The sequence below is a fragment of the Etheostoma spectabile genome, chromosome 11 (genome assembly GCF_008692095.1).
Source record: "Etheostoma spectabile isolate EspeVRDwgs_2016 chromosome 11, UIUC_Espe_1.0, whole genome shotgun sequence".
Lineage (NCBI taxonomy): Eukaryota > Metazoa > Chordata > Actinopteri > Perciformes > Percidae > Etheostoma > Etheostoma spectabile.
The window spans coordinates 12,674,742-12,697,500 of record NC_045743.1 but is presented as its reverse complement, the minus strand read 5'-3'; the positions used below and the strand labels follow the sequence as shown (position 1 = coordinate 12,697,500).

Below are 22,759 nucleotides of genomic sequence, written 5' to 3'. Positions count from 1 at the left end.
TATGAACATACCAGAGGTGATCGAGCTTTTTCTGTGGTGGTTCCAAGGCTCTGGAACTCACTCCCTTTAGCCTTGAGAGCGTTGGATTCTGTGGAAATGTTTAAAAAACACCTCAAGACACATCTTTTTGGACAAGCTTTTAACTAGCAATATGGCTTAGTATTTTATGTGTTTATTTGTTTTTACTGTAAAGCACTTTGTGACCCTTCTTGTCTGTGAAAGGTGCCATGTAAATAAAGTTTACTTACTTACTTACTTACCAATAAATATGAAGGGAAATCACGTAACTCCAATTTGCTGCAGACTAATGTAGCTTCCATCCATTGTTCAACAGCAGAAGACTGGTTGAACTGATCAGCTGGGAATGTAAAATGTGAAGGAAGATGTTGCAGCCTAGTCTTTAAATATGTAAAGGTAAAAAAGGGAGCTTCCTTGACTGATCTCCTGTGTGTGCTCTTCGCTGTCCAGTCCGATTTATTTATAAAGTGCCTGTGAAACAGAAGATTGTCTTAAAAACACACACACACACACACAGAGCAAAGGGCACAAGGATAAAAAATTGAGGAAAAAAAGAATGAGCAGAGAAGGATCAAAAATAAAAAAAGAACAAATTAATCTTCTGTTGTCACTAGAGTTTAATCTCCTGTCATGATATGAATGAGTGGGGGGGGAAAGCTTTTGACTGAGAGATGGTCACAGCTCTGTTTCATGTAGTCTCATCCTGTGTTCAGAACTGAACTGAGAGCTGCATGTTGTTTCTACTCCTGCACTCCTCCATTGGTCGAAAATAAACAGTAGCTAAATGATGGATAATAACGTAGCATTTATTTGATAGGAATAATGTTGTTTTTTTAGAATTAATATTAAGTCTATGGCTGTCAACATGCAAGACTATACTCTGTTATTAGATCAGATTAGATTAGATGATACTTTATTCATCCCACAGCGGGGAAATCCCCTTGTTACAGCAGCATTTTCTACAATGAAAGCAAAACAAACAAACAATTAAACACACAAGAAAAACAGGCAAACACTAGACAATGTGCAGAAGGTAGACTGAAGTAAAGTAAAGTGGCGTCACATAAGGTATTGTAAAGTATAGTAAAGTGCAGTTGCCGTAGTACAAGAAAACAACATTGCAGTGTAGTAAGTGACGTTAGAATTAAATTGAATATGTAATTAAAGTGATAATGCAAAAGCAGGTAACCATAATATAAGTTATATTCACCTATGACCATAAATAATTTTGAAAAATGAAGTACTTGTAATGGAAATATAAATATAGATAAAGATATACAGAAAGTGTGTGGATTAAATGAAAAACAGGAACAGAAACTACAACATTATCATTGTAGTCTCAGACTATAATCATATTAAAATGATGATGAGGTTTAACGTCATGAGGTAAACTGCCTCAACAATAATCAAGAAAAACATTTTGAGTATAAGAAGTTATTTATACACCAGTGAGTCTCCATTTTTCTCTGTTTTAATGATTTAAAAACGGCAACATTTCAGTTAGGCAAAGAAAAGTCAAGCTGCTTTCTCTATTTGACACCCATGGGTGGCCACCTTCTGTATGTAACACCGCAGCTGACCACACAGGGGAGCTGTGAAGCCACTAAAAGACGGGGACACACATCCAGGCCAGTCCTCCGGTCCATCCTTTCCTCTCCTCTGTGACTTTCTCAGCGTGGGGATTGTGTGTTCATGTTTATGCATTAAGGTGCACCACCAAAAGGAGTGCACGTGGACAGCAGGAGTGTGAAGGGAGTGACGGCAGTGTCCCATTAGGACTTTGTCTCTCACACAGCATCTGTTGTGTGTGCGCACACCTGCTGCTCAAGTGCTCTGCCTGTTTCTCTGTCTGTCTCTCTGTCTGTCTGTCCTACTTTCTGCCAACTTGCTGACTTTAATCCAAATCAGGTATCAGCCAGTCTGAGAGTCTTGATCATTTATATGATGAAGGTGATTTGTTTTGTACTGGCGGTCTGTGGAAAGCCCTAGCTTTATTTTACTTTGACATTTAACTCACATTTCAATAGTATGTTTTGTCTAAAAATGAATAAGACACTTAAAGGTTACTGCAACTCTAAGGAAATGATATGCATGGTTCTGAAGAATAATGTTTTCTTTTACGTCAACAGCCATCTCCTTCATGTTGCTACGTGTAACAGTCATTGAAAAAAGTATTCACATAATTTACGTAAGACAAACTAATGATACCACAATGGAAGATTATTCCAAATAAATGCATCCAAACCTTTATCATAGTAAGAGTAAACAAGAATTGGTAAAATGTCCTATGGATTGAAATTATATAAGAAATATTTACGTATATATGAAGATTTGAGAATTGTTTAGAAATTGATAGAATTTGATAGAAAAGAGCCATCAGAAAACAAACCGTCAGCTTGATGATAAGAGCATGTTCTGGTTGTTCTGGTCTGGCTGGCGGTACAACTGTACAAAGTTTACATTAGAACCAGTGATCTAGATTTGTACAGGTTTACTGTATGGAGATTTATGTAGATTCAATACAGATTTAGTATTGCACTACCACAAAGTCGAGAGGCTTGCAAGGGACAGACTAAAAAAAAGAATTTAATATTCAGTATATGCAGCATGAGGCTGAGATATCCTTACTTTTAGTTCCTATAAATCAAGCTCCAAAAATGTTGTCTCTTATACACTTCCCACATCTCAATATAATCTTCCATTAGACCCTCCCTGTTGTAAATGCCCATGTACTTCAACTCCATTCCTCCCTGTTTGTAGTCTCAGACTGAGGCTGAGATAACCCTCTGTGTAGAGTCAGTGGAGTTCCCCCTCAATGGTTCCTCCACCCAGTTGAATGGAGAGTTAGTCACCAATATCCAGTTGCTGACACATAACAGATGGAGAACCTACACAGCCAGTATTCTTGAAGAAAATATGTAAGTAAAAGTAACTGATTTTTAGAAATACCTGCATACTAGTATTGCGCAATACACTAGATTTTGGTGTTTTTTATTGTTATTATTGCACATTTCCAAATTAATCTATATCACATAACATACAGTTAAAGTAAACAGAGAGAAAACGAAACACAAAGAAAAACACAACAATTTTATACAACAAATGTAACAGACTGTAACAATCACAAACGCCCATCAAACGATCCCATTAACAAACTGAGGCAGCCAGGTTAACTCGGGGTCCTGTACGGAGTGTTGGTTTGGCTCCTCCTTGCTGCTCTTTGATTGTTGTCTTCTGCTAACCTCTGTTTATTGTGAGAGCCAGTGTGTGTGTGTTTATGTGTGCGTGTGTACGTGTGTACGTGCAGAAAGCGCAGGTGATGCCTTCCTCCTAACACGATCTACTGCTTCTGTATTAATCTGTATAGAAGCAGTGAGACTTTTTTCGCTCGCTCGCACCTTGTTCTGGGTGGCTTTGTAGGTTTATGAGATCCTTTGATCCTGTATTCCACCTCGCTGCCTTTCCATCAGTCTTTACCATTCACACATTCTTCTTCTATCACTTTATCTCATACACTTTCTCTCTCACTCTCATTGTTTAAAATTCAGTTTGCTTTGTGAAGCACGAATGTTGATAATAATGCTGCCAAAGCTTCAAGGAGAAATATTCATATTTTCACATTAAATCCTTATTTCCGCCCCTTGTGTGCTTGTGTGTGCGTTTGTATGCTCATTTGCTCAAATGCTCATACCTTATTTTTCACTCAAATCACCAAGTCTTACCTCCGCCCTTACCTCCATCTTACCTCTGCCCTAGAACATAATAAGCAGAACAAAACTAAGAATCTTTGGCCATGCTAGTAGGTCTGTGAGACTGAGCTAAATGCTAGTGTTAACATGCACAGGTACAATTTTACAACATTCACCATCTTATTTGAGTATATTAGCATGCTAACGTTGGATAATTTACACAGATGTTTTGCAGGTATTTGGTCATAAACCAAAGTGTTGGACAAAATAAAAGTTTGACCTTATAATGGCACTAGATTAATAGTTGGATTCCCAAAGTACAATTCATCCTCTGCAACTGATGAGTTGTTAAGACATTTAGATAGAAAAACAAAAACGTGAACCTCATGATGGTGCAAGAAGAAGGATTGCCAAAGTCTGTAGGATTCATTCCCCGGGGACCATTAATGTATTTACCAAATTTCATTGTAATCCCTTTCAATAGTTGGAGATATTTCGTTCTGGACCAAAGTGGTGGAACAATCAGACATTGCCATCCTAAAAGTCATGCAGCTAGCATCTCCAAAAACAAGGATTTTCAAATGTAAAAATTAAAATACAAATGCATGTGAAATACGTTTCAGTCAGATAACAATCAAATTGTGCATCTTTCTTTTTTCACAGATTGGATTTCTTAGTAGGATCCTAGAAAGACAAGCAAGGGCAGACCCTTTTCTGTATAAAGCGCCTGTCTCTCAGGCACTCTATATTCAGTTCATTTCAGTCTGCTTTATTTGCATGAATGTTAGATGAACCATAATCCCAAAGCAGCCACATACATCTGAATACCAATCATGCAAATAAATAATGGGTACATACATAGCATCTGTTCCACTTGTGTGACTCCGTGTGCATGTTGTGTGTGTGAGTGATGCACCTTGTTAATGAAGGTTGTGTGTATTCATTCAACTAAATGTGACTCTCTGTCTCTGTTTCTTTTTAGGCTGCAGTGGAGCATTAGCTAAGCAGTGCACGTCAGCCTACCCAGAATGCAGTGTTACGATCTTTGACCTCCCCAAGGTGGTGCATACGTCAAGGAAACACTTTGTCACGGAGGCTGACCAGAGGATTAGCTTCCACGAAGGTAATGCAATTGCATCTGGGGGAAATCTCTTGACATTTATTATCAAGTAAAATGGAACTATTTCAAAATGCGTGCTAGCCTGTCGGCTATGGATTTGCCAAAAACTCCAAAATCTGCCAAACTCCTTGGCACGACATCACATAAATTGTAGGAGAAATTGCAGGTTGCTAATTAACACAACGTTTGCTAATGAGCAAGCTACTTGCAAGTACTGACACGCCCTCAGCCATGAGCAACAAATGTCTGGATCATGACTGGTGTTAAAATGATTCTTTCTGTCTACAAATTCCCTAGAAAGACCAAAACCAACAATGAAGTGATTCTGCTAACGATTTTTGACTGTGTAGCTTGTGCCTATGTGCAACACTGTTGCACTGGGCAACATGTTCCTTCATTAACATGAACATTTGCACTGTAGTTTATTTGAGTAGTGCCGAAAATACTCACTAGTACACCACTTCTGTTGCCAAAAACAGTCCTCACAAATGCACTATTTACTCCTGTATTTCCAAAACATTAGCAAACGTTCAGAAACGGGTGAAGGACCTCTTCCATTAAAGGGCTCTTGGATTTTCCCATACGATGATAAAAAAAGTATTGTGTGTGCTTGATTTAAGAATAAGTGCTGAGTTGAGGTGTGAAATTTGAACTCCAACTGAATCCTACCAGTCTGCCACCATCTGTCTAGTTTCCTTCTAAAAGCATGAAGAAAAGACAGAAAACACATTGTGAAGAATCTTCTGAGAATTCTCAGATGCAAGAGAAGATGAGTTTTTTTTTTATTTCACACTGAAATGGTGGGATGAACTAATTTCAGAGTATAGGTAGATTTACTTGCAACTCAGTTCCATGTGTGCACATTATTCAGTTAATAAACAATCAAATACAACTCTGATCTGAAAATAAAAGCGGATAAAGGCACTATTGATGTTATCACCTGTGTTTCTCTGAGCTCCCACTGAACTGTTATAAGACTGAAGATATTCCAATTCATACCTCACACTTGTGTTGTGTTGGTTCCCCAACAAAGAAGCTAATGGGGAAATAAAGAGTTCACAGCAGCCTGCGATCTTGAAAACCCAAAGCTCTCCTGCTGCTCTCATTGCCGCAATTGTGTTGAACACAACAAGAGCTGTAACATGGAAAACACGACAGTAAAATGTGCTAATTTTGTCCCTGTTTATTTTTATTAGTGCAGACTGTGTGCTTTAGTTCACATTAGTTAAAACATTGTGCTCACATAGTTATAATGGAGAGTGAGGACAAATTGAATGGGGAACAAATACAGACTTATTTTAGTACTGTTTATGCAGGGGTAAAACATGTAGCTGGATATATGTAGGTCACATGCTTTTGACATGTAATTACAACAGACATCATCCATTTGTATTAATTATATTTGAGTATGTAAACAAGTAATTTAATTGCCTCTTAATGTTGTCTCAATACTGAAAGGCTTGTCAAGAGAATTCATAGTTATGTAAAATAATGAAAAATGTCTTAGGAATTCAGTGCATTTGAAAGTGTGTGTGTGTGTGTGTGTGTGTGTGTGTGTGTGTGTGTGTGTGTGTGTGTGTGTGTGTGTGTAGGGGACTTCTTCAAAGACCCCCTGCCAAAAGCTGACCTCTATATCCTCGCCAGAATCCTCCACGACTGGACAGATGAACGCTGCATAGAGCTACTCAGTAGAGTCTACAAAGCCTGCAAACCAGGTTTGATGTGTGTGTGTGTGTGTGTGTGTGTGTGTGTGTGTGTGTGTGTGTGTGTGTACAATTTTTTTTTCTTATCCTGCTTGAAATGAGATGCCAGATTGTATCCCACAATGCAGCTGATCCCAGAAAAATCTGTCCTTGTGACTTTGATCAAACACACACACACACACACACACACACACACACACACACACACACACACACACACACACACAGAAGCAGCAGGTGTTATTAGGAGCAGAAAACCCTCTCATGCATTTTTATAATAAGGTGTAGCTGTGTGTGTGTGTGTGTGTGTAGGAGGAAGAAAAACGAAGAAGTAAACTAATTAGGGAAGCCTAGTTACACTGGACAGAGAATACAACCTGTCGTAGTATAAAGTAGTTTCTCAGACAGCAGAACCTTATCAACAGCAGACATTTGGACTTATAGCAGGAAATCACAGGTGTTACTTATAACATTAATGATGTTTCTCTTCCAGCAATTATTGCAATGCAATGCAGCAATTAACAATTGTATTAGTTACACCTGTTGACAAGCCAAGACATCTGCAATGAAAAAGGTCTTTGAGAAGCTTTATCAGTTCTAGAGTAGTCTCGCATTGCCAGACCTTCCTCCACAGAGCTGCGGAGGGGGGTCTGGCTAATCCACACAGCATTACGGGATGGGAGAAAAACGTGCTCTGGTTTATTGGCATTTCTTTAGACCAATCGCGATCATCTTGAGCGGAGCTAAGCGTCAGACGGAGCAACAGCGCCTCTGCAAAATAGCCTCGGGAAGGAACTTGTTTGGGTGGAACAAGTCTATGTTCAAAAGTTGTTTTTAGTCGTCAAACAGAAAACTCAGATTGCACAGTTAGTCTGATGGGTCTGCAATAAAATTTATATCTTGCCAGCTGTCTGGATTTACCCTGCAAAGATCTGAGGAACAGTTAACCATAGTCCTTATAAATCAACCGGAGTATAAAATTCCAACACAGAAAAAGCAGAAGGTACTGAACATCCGGCCAAAAAGAGTGAAATCCAGCAACGGGGAAATCCCGCAAGTAGAACAAAGTAGATATATATCGACTAATTCTGCAGTAAAGCAACAGAAAAGCTATCACTAGTTACCAAAACTTTGTCAGGAAACTTGTCGAATCAGCTAGAGAAAGAAACCAAGAAAGAGAAAACAAACAAACAAATGAAAAAAAAGGGAACTATTACACAAACAAAGCTGACCTTTTGCTCCGTCCTGCAGGAGGCGCTGTGTTTCTAGTGGAGGCACTGCTAAATGAGGACGGCTCTGGCCCTGTGACGGTGCAGCTCTACTCCCTGAACATGCTGGTACAGACGGAGGGCAAAGAGAGGACAGCTGCTCAGTACGCTGCCCTGCTGGCTGCCGTCGGCTTCACCGACATCCAGCACCGCCTCACCGGGAAGATCTACGACGCCGTGCTGGGACACAAGGAGATATGAGACCGACAAAGAAGGCCACTTGTGTGCCAGGATGGAAAACTTACACCACCTGGAAGAAAAATGTTCTACTACCAATACTGTACTATTTTGGATTTCTTTTCAATTAAAATTTCACCGTGAGTTTCTTTAAATAAAAAACGTTTCTGACAATGTTTGACAATACCACATTCTCTATCTGCTCTTTCACTGAATCTGAATGACTTATGAAATAATAATTACAGGTGTGAACCCTTGGTCCAATGAAAAGAGGTGGTCTCATTCTGGATCAAAATAAACCATGGCTCCCCTCTTTTCTAGAGTGAAATATTGTTGGAATTGTTCAGACTTTTCGGACAAATTACAGGAAGTTCTGGAAGGCTATCGTCAGAACCAGATAAAGGACAGCACAGTGTTCAGCTGTTCTTTAAATGAACACCCCGTGCAAAGCTATACTACGTATATTCAGCCTCCCCCATGAGGAATTCTAAGTCATGACGACAAAACTGCCGGCGCGTCCGCATGATACAAGCCTTCCCTGACCACGCACCACCTGCCTCCCATTTTGACAATCAAGTAAGAGACAAATCCCAGTGCTGTCGGATTCTGCTCTAAATGATTAGCCACACACTGCAAAGGTCAACCTATATTAGATGGTGTGCAGTGTGATCTTCCAGTCTCATCGCTAAGAAGATGAACTTTCTTACATATCTGTTCTCATCACTCAATCCTAAGCCCTGTGTCTGAACCCCTCGCCTCTGACTGTTCTTAGCAGCCGAGTAAAGCTGTCTTTGTACCAGGCTCTTTGTAATGATGGTCGTGACTCAGTAAATCTCCTTCACATTGGCCCAACCCATCTCTTATTTCACCTCTGTCCTCTTCTGCGCACAGGATGTAGTAAAAATGTAGATATCACCCTTTTATTAAAGCTCAGCTTCTCGTTCTGCAACATCTCTGATGGTTGAACTGCATCAACACAACACTGTCAGCGAGAAACTTCCACACAAGTATCCGTGAATATAATTTATATTCAGCCACATTAATAGAAAATGTCATTTATTATAAAATGAGCATGCCAAAAGATAATTGCACAAAATATCAGTTGTCTGACTCTGCAGCTGAAAAGAAGATCATAATCAGCCTTTAGACACGAATGCATTGTCTGCTCTTCACTGCTCTGTTTCTTTTCTATACACCCACTCATTCTCACTGCCCTCTCCATCTGCGTCTCTCGTTCTTTCTCTCCAAGTAATTGTGAATTAATCAGATTTCAAAGTGCAACAAATTAGAATTGATGTCAAATCCTTGTGGACAGCTTTACAGAGAGTCGGCCTAATGAAGGGAAATGAAGTCCTGAGGCTGAAGAAATCTTGACCTGTGCGGAGACAATGATAGCGCCCAGAGACCCGGTGCAGTTTTACTAGTGTCATGGTGGTGAACTGGTGCTGCGTACCACTTGGTGCCGGGTTTTGGAGAATTATATCTTATGGGATAGAAGTTAAAATTCTAACAAATGAGACAGCTCAGAACATAATAGTGAAAATGTATATATAAAAAGCTGTTAGAAGAATTGTAGCAGGTAGTATCCAAATTCCAAATTATTCACTTCGGAAATGAAGCTATAGCATATAGTTCAGTCAAGATATCATTATGCTTAGGTCTGTAGTTTGATTTCTTATGTAGCCTGCCATTCACTCCTCTCACGCATGCTCACTCATTATTTTCTTGGGATTTATCTTGCTGCTCCTCAGTCACAAATCTCTCTGTAGAGTCTAAGCACCAAAGACTTTTTTTTGCCTGGACTCAATATTCACATAACCTGTTATAATGAACTTGTATCTTTACTTTTATTCACTTGACTCTCCTGAAAAATCACAGATTTCCAATGCTGTAGAAAATCAGCTGTAATTTTGTGTAAGTATCTCTTCAAGTGCTCCCCCCCCCCCCACCTCACTTTTCGTCAATGATTTAGACTCGGGTCAATGTTTTCCACTTCAGCGGAGAAAGGTGCATACATTTCTCCTCTCCACTTTTCAGTTCTATTTACTGCTCCATCTCATGGGGCCGTTATTGTGCCAGCCTCAGGTTCAGTCTGAGTGGGTTTTATGGATGGTTCTAGAAAGTTAGAGCTATAAAAAGAAGGGAATGCGATGGAGAAGAGGATAGGTGAGCTGAGGACGTTCAGGCACTTCTCCCTACGCTAGACATGCAACTCAAGTCCAACCTGAGAGGACACAGAATTCCAAAGTGATGCAAAGACATGGGGTACCCTTGTTGCTTAGTGGTTTCTGATGCTTACTGTGTCACCACAATGCCTCTGGTTTGATTCCAGACAGCAACCATAATGTTCAAAATGTTCAATAAAGCAAAAATAACCTTACCTATGTGTGTGTGATCTGATTCCTCACACATTCCTCATCTCGTATAGAATCACATTCCCTTCCGGGAAATAGAGTAAGTTAGCAATGAGAAAAAACAAGAACTCTCCAGAGTATCTCTTAATTATGGCAAAGTAAGTAAAAGTGATGACTTACGGCCACTCGTGTGTGTGTGTGTGTGTGTGTGTGTGTGTGTGTGTGTGTGTGCGTGTGTGCGTGTGTGTGTGCGCGCTCTGTACTACACTCTTAAGGGACACTCTAAATCTGCTCCACAAGTCACGCATCTTTCCACCCTCAAGCTTCACAATGCCACTTTACGATAACAACTTTAGGGCATTTCAGGGAACACACTCAGTTTATGCCCACAGACTCTGTGTGTTTGTGGGGATGTGTGTGTATGTGTGTGGTGCTCATGAGAGCTCCTGGCTCTTTTTGTGATGTATCTATGTTTTCATTGCAAACTTTGAAAAGGAGAACTGAAAGTTTAGACCTGTTTTCTCTTTTTTCGAGCAGCAGTAGAGTTTAACATCTCAGCATTCATCTGGAAAATCTCAACGTGATCAAAAGAGTCGATGAACTACACACCAGGGAGAGATTTTATTTTTGTGTTTTTTAAACGTATTTCTAAACTATTTATTCTTCACAGTGATAATCTAAACCATGCATTTTTGACATGTTCCTTTTTATTTGGTGAAAGAATTATTGCATCCTATGCTCACAAATGGACTATAATCTCTACATTAACCTAACAACTGTTTTTCTCAATCAATAACGTTTTGCGTGTATTGTGTTTTTGTCACCAAATAATATGTAACACACAGATTCATTGGAGGTAGATAACAGCATTTGGTTTGGCATTTAAAGCAAAAGGAATCTTCTCTAAAGTTCATCCAAATGTGTTGCCACAGTAACCTGATGGGGCACAGTTTTGTTCTAGAAATAAACACACTGCCTCGAAAACGGACATTTTACCTTATGTGACATGACCTATTTACTTAGTATTTCAGTTTCATGGTCATGACCCAGATATGAACTATGTAATCTATTAACTAAAATATGTACAGTATGTTAAAAACTAAACAAAAATATCCATAAATCCACAGTAAAGCCAATGTCACCGGGACAACTGCACCTTGCTCCTAGCTGTCAGCTAGGAGACCTCATTCAAACCGATATTTGTTTTGTTGTGGCACAGCTGTATGTTAAGCTAGAGGATGGTAGTGTTGCCTCAACAGAGAGACAAATAGGAAAAGTGGGGATGAGTAGAGAGAGAGAGAGAAAGAGAGAGAGAGAGAGGTGATCTGTCTTTTCATCTCAACCATGGTGACACTTAAAATCAAACACACACACACACACACACACACACACACACACACATCACATCAAATCACACAACTCAATAAAAGTGTCTCTTGGCTGTAAGCCGTGCTTTGTCACTTCCAAACACTTCCATAATTCATGGGCCGCTGACAGCAGAATTGAACTGAGGACAAAGATGTCTGCCCTGTAGGCTACACACACACACACACACACACACCACACACACACACACACACACACACACACACACACACACACACACACACAAAGGTGGTCGTAGAGTTTTATGAGCTATAAAAACAGAGAAGCAGAGAATGTTAGTGGAGACCTTTGGAGAGGTGATGAAGCTGTGTGTGTGTGTGTGTGTGTGTGTGTATGTGTGTGTTTGTGTGTGGTGATAATGACTAATCCCTTAGTTGCCCTTCCTTCTCTCTGTCACTTATTGTTGCTTCTGTTTTTGTATCTTTGTCGTGCCCCTTAGCGTGACTAAATACAGTCCGTCTAACACACACACACAAACACACACAAACACACACACACATACTCTGGCAGACATGTTTCAGCCACAAGTTTGTCACTCCTGTTCCTGGCAACATGACATGACGTGCATGCGCAGCCGTGAATATTTTCTTTTTGGCCGCACACCCTGAGACAGTGCGTCCTCGCGCCACGGCAGTTGCCAAGGGGGCCCCGTCAATAGTTGAACCACAGTTGGGAAACAGGATGCGCTTGTGCTCTCTGATGCCACTAGAATGACCGACAGGTTTTCCTTCTAGATGCGTGCCGGAAGGCAAGGGCTCAGATGGGCCGGGGGAAAGGCGTATGAGATGGCTCTAGGCCAGGGTTCTCTCGTGAGGTGAACAGACCCCCTTTTCGCTTTCCCGAACCTGCTCCATAGCTTCTGAAAAATAATGGGGTGATATTCCACTTGTGAGAGGGCCCTCCCCTCGACGTTAGGTCTGCCGCCCGGTTCAAAACCCCGGGGTCAAAAGGTGACTGTGGGCCCATAACAGGAGTCTTCTGGCTATCTCTGACAGCTGAGCCAAGTGCATGCCCCCTTAACGGTTTATGTCAGCTGCTGCTGTGATGTTGTCAGTCCGCACGATGACATCTCTCCCCTCTACCACTTGGGTGAAGTGCTGTAAGACTTTTAGCACCGTGGACCGATCCAGGCAGTTCATGTGGGGGAGAAGGGAAGCTTGCCATCTCGCCCCCACTACCTGTGACTCACACGTTCCTCCTCAACCTGTAAGGGATGCATTCGTGTACGCCATCACGTGTGACGTCCCTTTGCCCAGGGGAACTTTGGCTGACAGGGTCTGGGGGTTTCCCCAATATGCCAGGTCTGACTGTGGAGAAGGAGGGATGGTCAGAATTTGCCACTTGTGGCATATTGGATCTAGGTGCGGACTATGGAACCACCTATGAATCTTTGCCATGGGTAGGAGACCCAGGGGGACTACCACGTGACTCGCAGACATCATGCCCAGGAAGCACATCAAAGACAGCGCTGACACTGTTGAGTGAGGCCTGATGCGTGACAGCAGAGAGCTCAGTGTGTCCAGCCTTGGCACAGACAGTCTGGTTCTCATGATGGTCGAGTCTATGTGCACACCCTGATAAACTATTGTCTGTGTTGGGAACAGGGAGATATTTTGCCACTTTATGGCAAAGCCCAGCGTTTGGAGGTGCTGCACTGTTTCCAAAGTGTGAAGCACAGCCTTCTCCCAGGAGGGGGCCAAAACGATTAAATTCTCTGGGTAAAAAAGGACGCTGATGCCTTTTTTGAAGCTGAAGCGCCATCTCCATGCACTTGGAGAATGTCCGAGGGGCTAAAGAATAACCGAAAGGCAGCCGGTTGTACTGAAAATGGGCCCCTTGAAACGTGTAGCCCTTTGTGATCAGCTTTGACATCCATTAGTCCATGTGTGTCAAGCTTTATCATGCAACGCTGTGCTCTGAGAGCCGGCGTGCGACTGTCTGTGTGCTGCTGATTGACACAGCTAGCAGGGAACGCAGAGCCCATTCCGCCGCTGCACGAGACAAGTGATCGTATCGCACAGCCCAAGGTATGGCTTTGTCAAAAAGGCAGTGGCCGGTTTCAGCCATGTAATGTGGGTCTGAGGCCTCCTCATCGCGCTGGAACAGCTGGGGGGAGAGGGATGTCTGCGTGGCACTGCTCGTTTGTTTTGAGTGGACGCTTGGGTGAGGGGAAACTGCTCTTTAGATAAAGTGGAGTGGCTCTTAAAAGGACTGTTGTGTTTCCAGTTCTCAACCGGGACGAGTCAACCTTTCACACTCCCATTTATTGCTACTGTTGCCGCTGCTTGTGAGGCGGCTCCGGGGGTGGGTTCGACCTGGTGGGGACTGCCTGCAAGCCTCCTGGGGCCTCTCAGTTTGAAGGGGTAGGTTACCACTGCAAGAAGGAGGGTGGGACGGAGGAGCAAGGGATTGGGCTTGAGACGGCACAACCGCAGCAGAAGCTGCAGGGGGCCTTCTCTTGGAACGACAGTGTTGTGGCTGGGGCGCCGCTCTCCAGGAGCCGAGCCGAGCCACCCCAACTTCTCTGCCTTCTCAACCGCTTGGGTCATGTGGGTCTTGGCGGTTTGAAAGCGCGGCCCAAATAACCCATTGGGGGCTATGGGTCCATCCAAGAGCTCGCGTCTGACCTCAGCTGGGCCATGTGAACAGCGGGTGGCTTTGCCATGTGGAGCCCCATGTTCTGCTGTGCCACGGTTGCCACGCCATGATCCTTGACAGTGCCACAGTGGAAGCATTTGTGAGGGTCAGAACGGCAGTCATAGCTTTGCTGATCTCCGTTACCAGCTCCGGAGGTAGTAGCCAACAGAGCGATGTTATTGCCCGTCTCCGTGACACAATGAACCCTGGTAAACGGTGCAAAGTGGGAAAAAGGAGCCTTCAGTTTCCCGGGTTGGGCAAACGCTTCCTCCGCTCTGGCCGGAGCTTTGTAAAACGCGGCCAGAGTGGTGCATGTTTGGACGGTGGCTCCTGGATGTAAACATCCCCGCTCAAGAGTAGAGCAGGGGCTGGTTGTTTAGCTGGCATCGCGATGACTCTCAGGTCCGCAGCTTTCTTTATGATGTCCGGCAAGTCCATAAAAAAGGTCTTTGCGGTGGGGAGAAGAGCCGCTTGATGCAGAGGAGAACGCCGTGAGGCGGAGCCTCTGACTGCTCAGGGTACAGGGAGAGCCACAGTGGCAAAGTGTCATCATGTGTCCCAAGCTCCAGTCCTCCAAGCAGGCAGGAGGGAGAGCCAGTGAGAGAACTGTCTTCGGCGGGAATTGACTCAGCGGACTCCTTCTCGCCAAAGAGGTCCTCCTCCTCCGGGAGTTCCAGGATGTCGCTGAGGTTCTGTTGATCCGCCCAGCTGCTGCCCCCATCGACCTGGAACACAAGGAATGCATCCTCTTGGTGTTTATGCTCTTCAGATGGCAGGCGGGTGCAGAACTGGCCGGAGGCCTGGGGGGTGAGCGCCAGGCCGGCATGGATGGGACCGAGGCAAGACTCGGAGCTCAGGCAGAAACCATTGGAAAGGATGTAGGATGCACAGGCGAACACTAGATGGCCAAATAAAGCTTCGCAAACTATTTTCTTTAATTTCCTAGCTCACTAGATGGCGCTCTCTATTTAAAGAAAAAGGTTAGAGAAATGGGAATTCACTGGGTTTTCAACCTGTTGTTGAAGAGAGAGCCCCATCTAGTGGGCTCAGAAAAAAATAGAAAGTGGTTCACAAAGCTTCATTTGGCCATCACTAGCAAACACCACTGGAGGTGGAAATTTTCATACTGCTTGACGCTGAAGAAAAATTGGGACCTCCTGTAATATACAATATCTGGGGACGTAGTTGGGCCCGTGCTGAGTGCAAGGATGGGAAAAAAAAAATCTTCACAACTGTGCACGTGCAAAGGGATTACCCTATAGCAACAGCCCTTAGAGGGCTAAGACCATACAAAATAGAACTGCTTACACTGTGTAAAGAAGGCAGATGTGATTCAACTGGGTTCAATGGGTGTCAAGAGCTTATTAACTTTTGTATTGTTCACTTTGCCTTTATTTCCTTTTAGTGATTGTTTTCTTCATTAGCTGCTCCAATACCAAAGAAGTGTAACTGTGACTAAGAGTGAATACAGTGTGTTTGTCCTCTTTTTCCTTTCTTATTATTTTTCCTGAGGGGATTCATTTTCATAATTTTGTACAAGAAGTGCATAAACTTTTAAACATATTAATTCCATGTAGATGAGAATGACATTCACGTTGCATGCATTCCTGCCACATAGTATGTGTACCTTGCTATGTATTTTTCTGTCTTAGGCATTTTAGGTCCGTACGAGCCTGAGTAATTCCTTCCCTCGCAGCCATTATCAGCCCAGTTCCAGCAGCATTACTGGATCCACTGCTCTGTAGAAGAGCTCAGCTCATTTCATCATTTGTTCTGGTTTACCAGGATTAGTCCAGCGTGGATAACTGATCATTTCTAGCATTTTGCACTGTCAAACAGAATCGTTCCCACTTGATAATTGTCACATGTGATCGTTTTGCCCCTTTGGTTGTTACCTGTAAATGTTACCCACATGAATAGATAATCTCAACTCTGTGACACAATGGCAAAAAAGCCTGATATTATTCTCTGTAACTCTGCACGGTGTTTCAAGTACATCACATGCATGGGTCAAATACTGAGCCAAAATGGTTAAATGGATTCAGTTGCCATAGGTGATTACTCACAGAAGCATCTGGCCTTTTTAAAAGAGCACAGTTTGTTTAAGCCAACCACAGCCGGGCAGATTAACATATTTCCCATGATTGTTTTTATTAGTGTGTAAATGCCAAGGCAGTCCTCGCCCCTGAGGGAATCACAACAGGCGAAGCACACACTGCCTGTTTGACGGGCAGAAAGGTTGGGGGAAGCTAAGTAATATTTATAAGGCATAGGCAGGGACGTCACTAGGATTGAAAGACAGAGGGGGCTTAGCCACGAGGCTATGCAAAACTTTCACTTGCAAAATCAAACTTACAAACTCTCATGTTAGCTTTTGGAAACAGCAAAGCTGTATGGGGGGATATACTTAGGCCAGAAAAACACACTACTCCAGTCAGGCATGATATGCTGAACTAGCTCGTTGCAATATGGTTGACAAGGATCCTATTTAAAGTATGTCTGCATTTAATAGCCTGATGGTGAGGTGAATAGAAATTCTAGTATGTATATATGTACTGTATGTGTGCTCTTGTATAGCCTAGTCTAAATTTAGACACCATCTATAAATACTTGTTTACTTTATTACAGCAAAGTACTGCAGAATGTTAAGTTGGTCAGAATATAGCATATATAATAAATATCATGAAATAATTCAGTTTAGGCTATGCCTTATCGCCTAGACCTGCATGCCAACAAATGCATGTCAGAAGAAAAACCCTGTAGACCACTACAAACCTCAATCAAGCCGCTTCCCTTAGATTCTGCTGCCCTGCCAAACTTCTGCTTATCTCTCTCCCTCTCTCTCTCTGAATTGAAATGAATGATATACTGGTACAATAGCATTAACAGTGACACTATGATATTTAGGGACTAATATTTTATTTAATAGAGATAGCAGGCTGTATTGATGGTAAAGAATAGAGAGCTTTGGATACTACTTCTTGTATTTCACTTGTTTACACTACCTAGACAATTATCTATAGCCAACTAAACTAGCCCTTTATCTTTACCTCAAGTACAGTAAATGTAGCTAAAGTGAAGCAAGTAAAAGTTGTTAATAACTTACAATTTCACTCTGTATCACTCACTGTGTGTGCGGTACACAGACTGTATATAATAGGCCTATAGTCTATGGTGCAGTAGCAAGTCCAGATCAAAGATTTTCAACAAGACAAGATAAATCCTGCAGCTACATAGACTGTGTATCAACAGTCTATACACACCGGTCTGCAACATTCGGAAAGCTGCCACTTTAAACCAATCTTCTTCATAGCCATTGCTCTTCAGTCTAACTTTTGACTTTCCGGCTTTTTTGTTGTTTCTGATAATGAATTTGGATAACTTTAATGATAGTGAGTGACTTGCTACAGTTGCATTTCAAGTGATAAACCGGTGAAAACAACATTTTATTTCTCTGATTTACTGCTTTGTTTTAATGCTGCCTGGCGCTCTCTCTCGTCAGTAAGTCTCTCCCTCACTTGTCCACATACCATTACCGTGCAAACCCCCCAAAATAGGCCTAACAACATCCATGGGCATAGGTATATCAGTAAACCTAACTCTACATGCGAAAACATGCACCTTCTCTTCTACATGCTATCTGAATACAGAGTGCCACTAATCTGTATTATACTGTCAAATTAGAACATCCACAAAGGGAAATGACTCCTCTTCATTTAATTCCACGGATTATTAGCCACCTCCACTGTTGATTCAGTGCGTTGGCTTGAGCAGCAGGGATAGGTGTTAGGCTCGGCTCTGCTGCAGAACTCTTTCTCTGTCGTTTTCATACAGAGGTTTTCACAGAGGCAAGGAATGGTTCAAGTTTCTGCAAAATACAGAATCAGGAGCCAAGGAGAGATAGCAGAAAGCAGAATGTCTGACAATGACACAGCAGGGGGCCTGACATTGAGGGCTTTTTTCCCATTCTGATGTACGCCTAAATGAAACTGTGAATGTGGTTTCCTAAAGCAGCCTGTTTTTTCTCCCTCGACATTGTAGCTATATGTGGATGTGAATTGCTTTCCCACATATTTGAACCCTACAGTAACATTATATTTTACAAATAACATTGTTCAGAAAGATGAAATTCAGTGTCAAATGGATGCCAAAGTTATAGTTCTCACCGGTTATTGAGGCTAAGGTAACCAACCAAACACCACCAAAAGAAAAAGGACCTTGTACTGCATATTTTTAACTGTATTATAATTCTAGCTTGAAACTATACTTTCCTTGAACTAGCTAGCTTCTGTAGTAAGTGTTAACTTGGGTCAGTTGATAATCTCCAGCTGATTCGTTTTAAAACAAGAACTCTGTAACGGCATCTTAAATATGCAGCACTATTACGGCCCTTGCCTTTAAGAACATCATTAGGATGTATAAATCCGAATGTGTGATTGCCAGAAGAGGATTGGCCTACGAAGATGGCCTTGTTCCAGGCCATGCTGTTGATTGGTGCGTCGGCCGTGGTCCCAGCCAATCAACGTCCTGCAATAAACCCGGATGACTTCAAATACCGCTGTGATTCTCCAGTTGGGGCGGCTGAACCTTCAGTTCAGTCTGCCATGCGGTTGGTTAATGTCCTTTGGTTTGGTTAGAAGCAATTGTGTTTGCAGCTAGATTGTGGTTTAGAAACCTTTTGCTTTAGTAATCATTGTTAGAAAGCTGTTGAGCGAAAACATTATTGTAAACCTAGTACGAGTTACTAGTTAGATTTTGTTTGTGTAGTACTTTTGTTGTTTAGTCTTTTGTTTGTTATATATTATATTTTGTAAGTTAATGGGTGTTGTGCCTCTTTTGTTCTGTTGTTTATTCACAACACCCAGTACCTCTCTTTGTGTTACTTGTTTATCCACTGTAGTCATTAAACTACCTTCATTTTACCCTCGTTTCCCTTTTGTTTGGGTTCCTCCACATTCCTCCTACTAACGTTACGGTCATCTTAACATCGACCCAGATCGTAACACGCACAGAGTTGCTAAAGTTACTAAAATAACTCTGATATACTGTGTAGCACCCAGGCTGACTCCCATGCAGGATACAGTGGATGTGCCAGTCCTGAATGGGACATTTCGATCTCTGTTTGGGGGAGGGGTTGCTGAACGGTCATCTTAGGGTTACAGGGGCACTTTTTAATTCTTACTGCAAAATGCAAATAACGTTGCTGTCATTGACACTAAGGTAATCTGGAGGGGTGATCATCACGGTGGACCACTAATGAAAACAAATGGCAGCAGCACGCATTGATGCACACTATGGCAGAGTGTGACGTGAACGTGAGGCACGCACACACTAGCACAGTGTGTCCTCATCAGGACGCAGACAAAGGTCACAGGAAATTCTGTCTCCCTCACCCTATGTCTTTTCTCTGCTTTCACATTTCCGCTCTTATCATCCATCCATCTTTCTTCCTGCAGTTATCCAGAGCAGCAGTTGCATAAAGCTGCATCCCCTCCCCCCGCCTCGAACACTAAAATGACCTTCACCAGCTCAACATGCCGGGAAATGGGGAACACAGAAGCAGAGTGGAATGTTAAGAAAAAGGATAATAACAAGGGAAGGGAGGAGACGTAGTACATGAAAAAACCAAGAAGGCAAAGATGATGGAGGTGTATTGAAGAGGAGGAGATGCTGGGAAGATGGCAGGAGGATGATGAGAAAGAAGAGGGAGACAAATTATATGAGGGCGAGAGTGTGAGGGAACACAAAAACATGCAGGAGACGTGAGGAAAGAGGCTCACTGAGCTGAAGACTGGAAAAAAGATGAGTGAGATAACGTGTGGAATGATAGCTCACTTACAGAAATAAATCCTCATTCTGCACATTTGCTTTCTGGCTTCAATAAGATAAAAACCTCTGTCCAATTGCCAGTGGATCAACCAGTGATCCAGACCATACAGTATATTGTACTAACAAAGATAACTGAGTCTCTCCTGGAGGAGCGCTGTTTCATGTGGCTGGAATGACAGGAGGGAGACAAACTGTGTCCATGTGTGTTTGACTTTCTTTTTAACCTTGTTTAGCCCTTTTTCACTGCACTGGAGATCAACACATACACATATGCTGAAGAGAAGAAGAAAAAAGTAAGAAGAGGCTTCTCACAGTGCTGCAGGCATTACTGCCTGAACTCTGACTCTCTCTCTCTCTCTCTCTCTCTCTCTCTCTCTCTCTCTCTCTCTCTCTCTCTCCTCTCTCTCTCTCTCTCTCTCTGACTCATCACAAAGTCATGAAATACTAAAGCTGGAGCTAAAGTAAGATTATTTTAAAATCTATCTCATGCATTCTGGAAGAAACCTTGATTTTCAGCTCAAGCAGAAGACCGAACGAGATATGGAGTATATCTACCTTCTGTTTTAGAGTCTCACTCTGTCTCTATCTTGCTTTTCCACTCCATGTATAATCATCATTAGCATTTTAAAAATCATATCTTTATGAGTCATGCATTGCAGGCACTCTGGTGAGTTTGTTATTACATGGTTATGAAACTGGGGCAACTCAGCCTACCCATGCAAGATCCAGTTCAGGGTTGTCAGAAGACATTTAGCATCCCACAAAATCACAAAACACACTGTCACAGTCGTGGTAAGGAGTAAATGTAGCAGGATGTACGCGAGGACGTCAATGATTAGATGAAAATATACTGATCTCTGTGGAAAAATTTGGGTCATTGCAGCAAAAGGCGTTACCAGGATTCAGCCCAAAATAAAGACAATAAGAACAAAACAGATGCAGAACATTTGTGGTATAACACTGACATGTCAAGAACTAACAGGTAGGAATTAAAATGATGAATATGCAAAATAACAAGAGCAAATAATATGAAACAACTGCAAAATATGTTCAATATAAAAAAGATTAGTATTAATTATTAATACAGTATTAAATGAAAGAGAACAAACCTAATTTGGCTTCTTTTTTTTTTAATTATCACAAATTTAGGTCCAGTTCACTACAATTGTGATCTTATTTAAAAACAGAAACAAACGTTGTGGTCAAATTACCGGCACCATTCCCCATATGGATAATTCTGTATAATTGTATAAAATTCACACATTATATATGTTTGTTGTTGTTTTTTCAATGTTATAGTGTCAGTTTGTGGAATGTTAAATGTTGTTTTTAACTTAAATACAACTAATGAAAAAACAATTATTCAACTCCTAACCAACCCCTCAGTTATGTCATTGTATCCTGTGATTCAATCACTATAATTCAACGGATCAGTACCTCTTAAGTAAATAATTCGCAGGATCACTTCTATGCATTCCTCTGGACTGATTTGAATGTTACAGCTAACAGAAACAAACAATGTGCAATGCCTGGGTTTGTTCCACCCTGTCTCCTAAAAATGACATTCTCATGCATGAAACTGCATTCTCAATTATCTGTCTTGAAGGAAACGTGTTTTGTCCTGGATGAGGTTTGCTTTTGACGTATCACAAATACGTTTCTAATCAAAGTCCGTGGAAGTCTGCTGTTCGTGTCCCGTGTGAAACCAAATGTCAACGTTGACTTGTTTGCGTGACATATGTAACCTACGTCACATACGCAACATACTTAACTTACATACGTAGCCTACCTTAAATTACTTGACAAACATACTTTAACCCAAACCATTGTCTTAATATAACTAAGTTTTGTCTCAATTCATGTGTTTAAAAAAGCAACCGTGTCACAATGTGCACCTGGGGCGGCTGTGGCTCAGTGGTAGAGCGGTTGTCTGCCAATCGGAAGGTTGGTGGTTCAATCCCTGGCCCTGCAGTCCCACGTCAAAGTGTCCTTGGGTAAGACACTGAACCCCGAGTTGCCCCCGGTGCTGCGCATCGGAGTGTGAATGTGTGTGAGTGTTTATCTGATGAGCAGGTGGCACCTTGTACGGCAGCCTTGGCCACAGTGTATGAATGTGTGTGAATGGTGAATGTATGCTGTATGATGTAAAAGCGCTTTGAGTAGTCGTTAAGACTAGAAAAGCGTTATATAAATACAGCACATTTACATTAGCCTGTCACTGTTACCTCAAAACATGGTTGAGAAGGCAGTTTCATTGTATGGGAATGTAATGTAATTCGTATACTCTCAAGCAGTAGTGAAGGATGAGGTCCTCTGGCACTATTGTTGTTGAAATATGGATGCTACATTACCCAGAGTCACAGATCTGTGCACACTAATATGATAAGGCATCTCACTATCTAGCTATGTATTGTCTTGAAAGACAAAGGTAATAATCCTATTGTTTAAAATGGAGAAAAAGTATTGGCTTTTCTTTTCTGGAGATTCCGCAAGATTTCAAGATACTGGGTTCCAAAAACCATGGACCTTCTTGACTTTTTGTATTGATAACTGTAAAAAATAAATAAAAATATTGACT

At 42.0% G+C, this 22,759-nt stretch overlaps 1 protein-coding gene across 1 annotated transcript in view; it reads left to right on the top strand.

Moving 5' to 3' along the window:
- The window catches only part of asmt (acetylserotonin O-methyltransferase), a 16,786-nt gene extending 7,965 nt beyond the window's left edge, over positions 1 to 8,821 (top strand). The window contains exons 6-8 of the mRNA XM_032528853.1: positions 4,690 to 4,830; positions 6,420 to 6,542; positions 7,782 to 8,821. Coding sequence (XP_032384744.1) covers positions 4,690 to 4,830; positions 6,420 to 6,542; positions 7,782 to 7,999 — 482 coding nt within the window. The 3' untranslated portion in view covers positions 8,000 to 8,821. The remainder of the gene's footprint in view (positions 1 to 4,689; positions 4,831 to 6,419; positions 6,543 to 7,781) is intronic.
- The last annotated feature ends 13,938 nt before the right edge of the window (positions 8,822 to 22,759 follow it).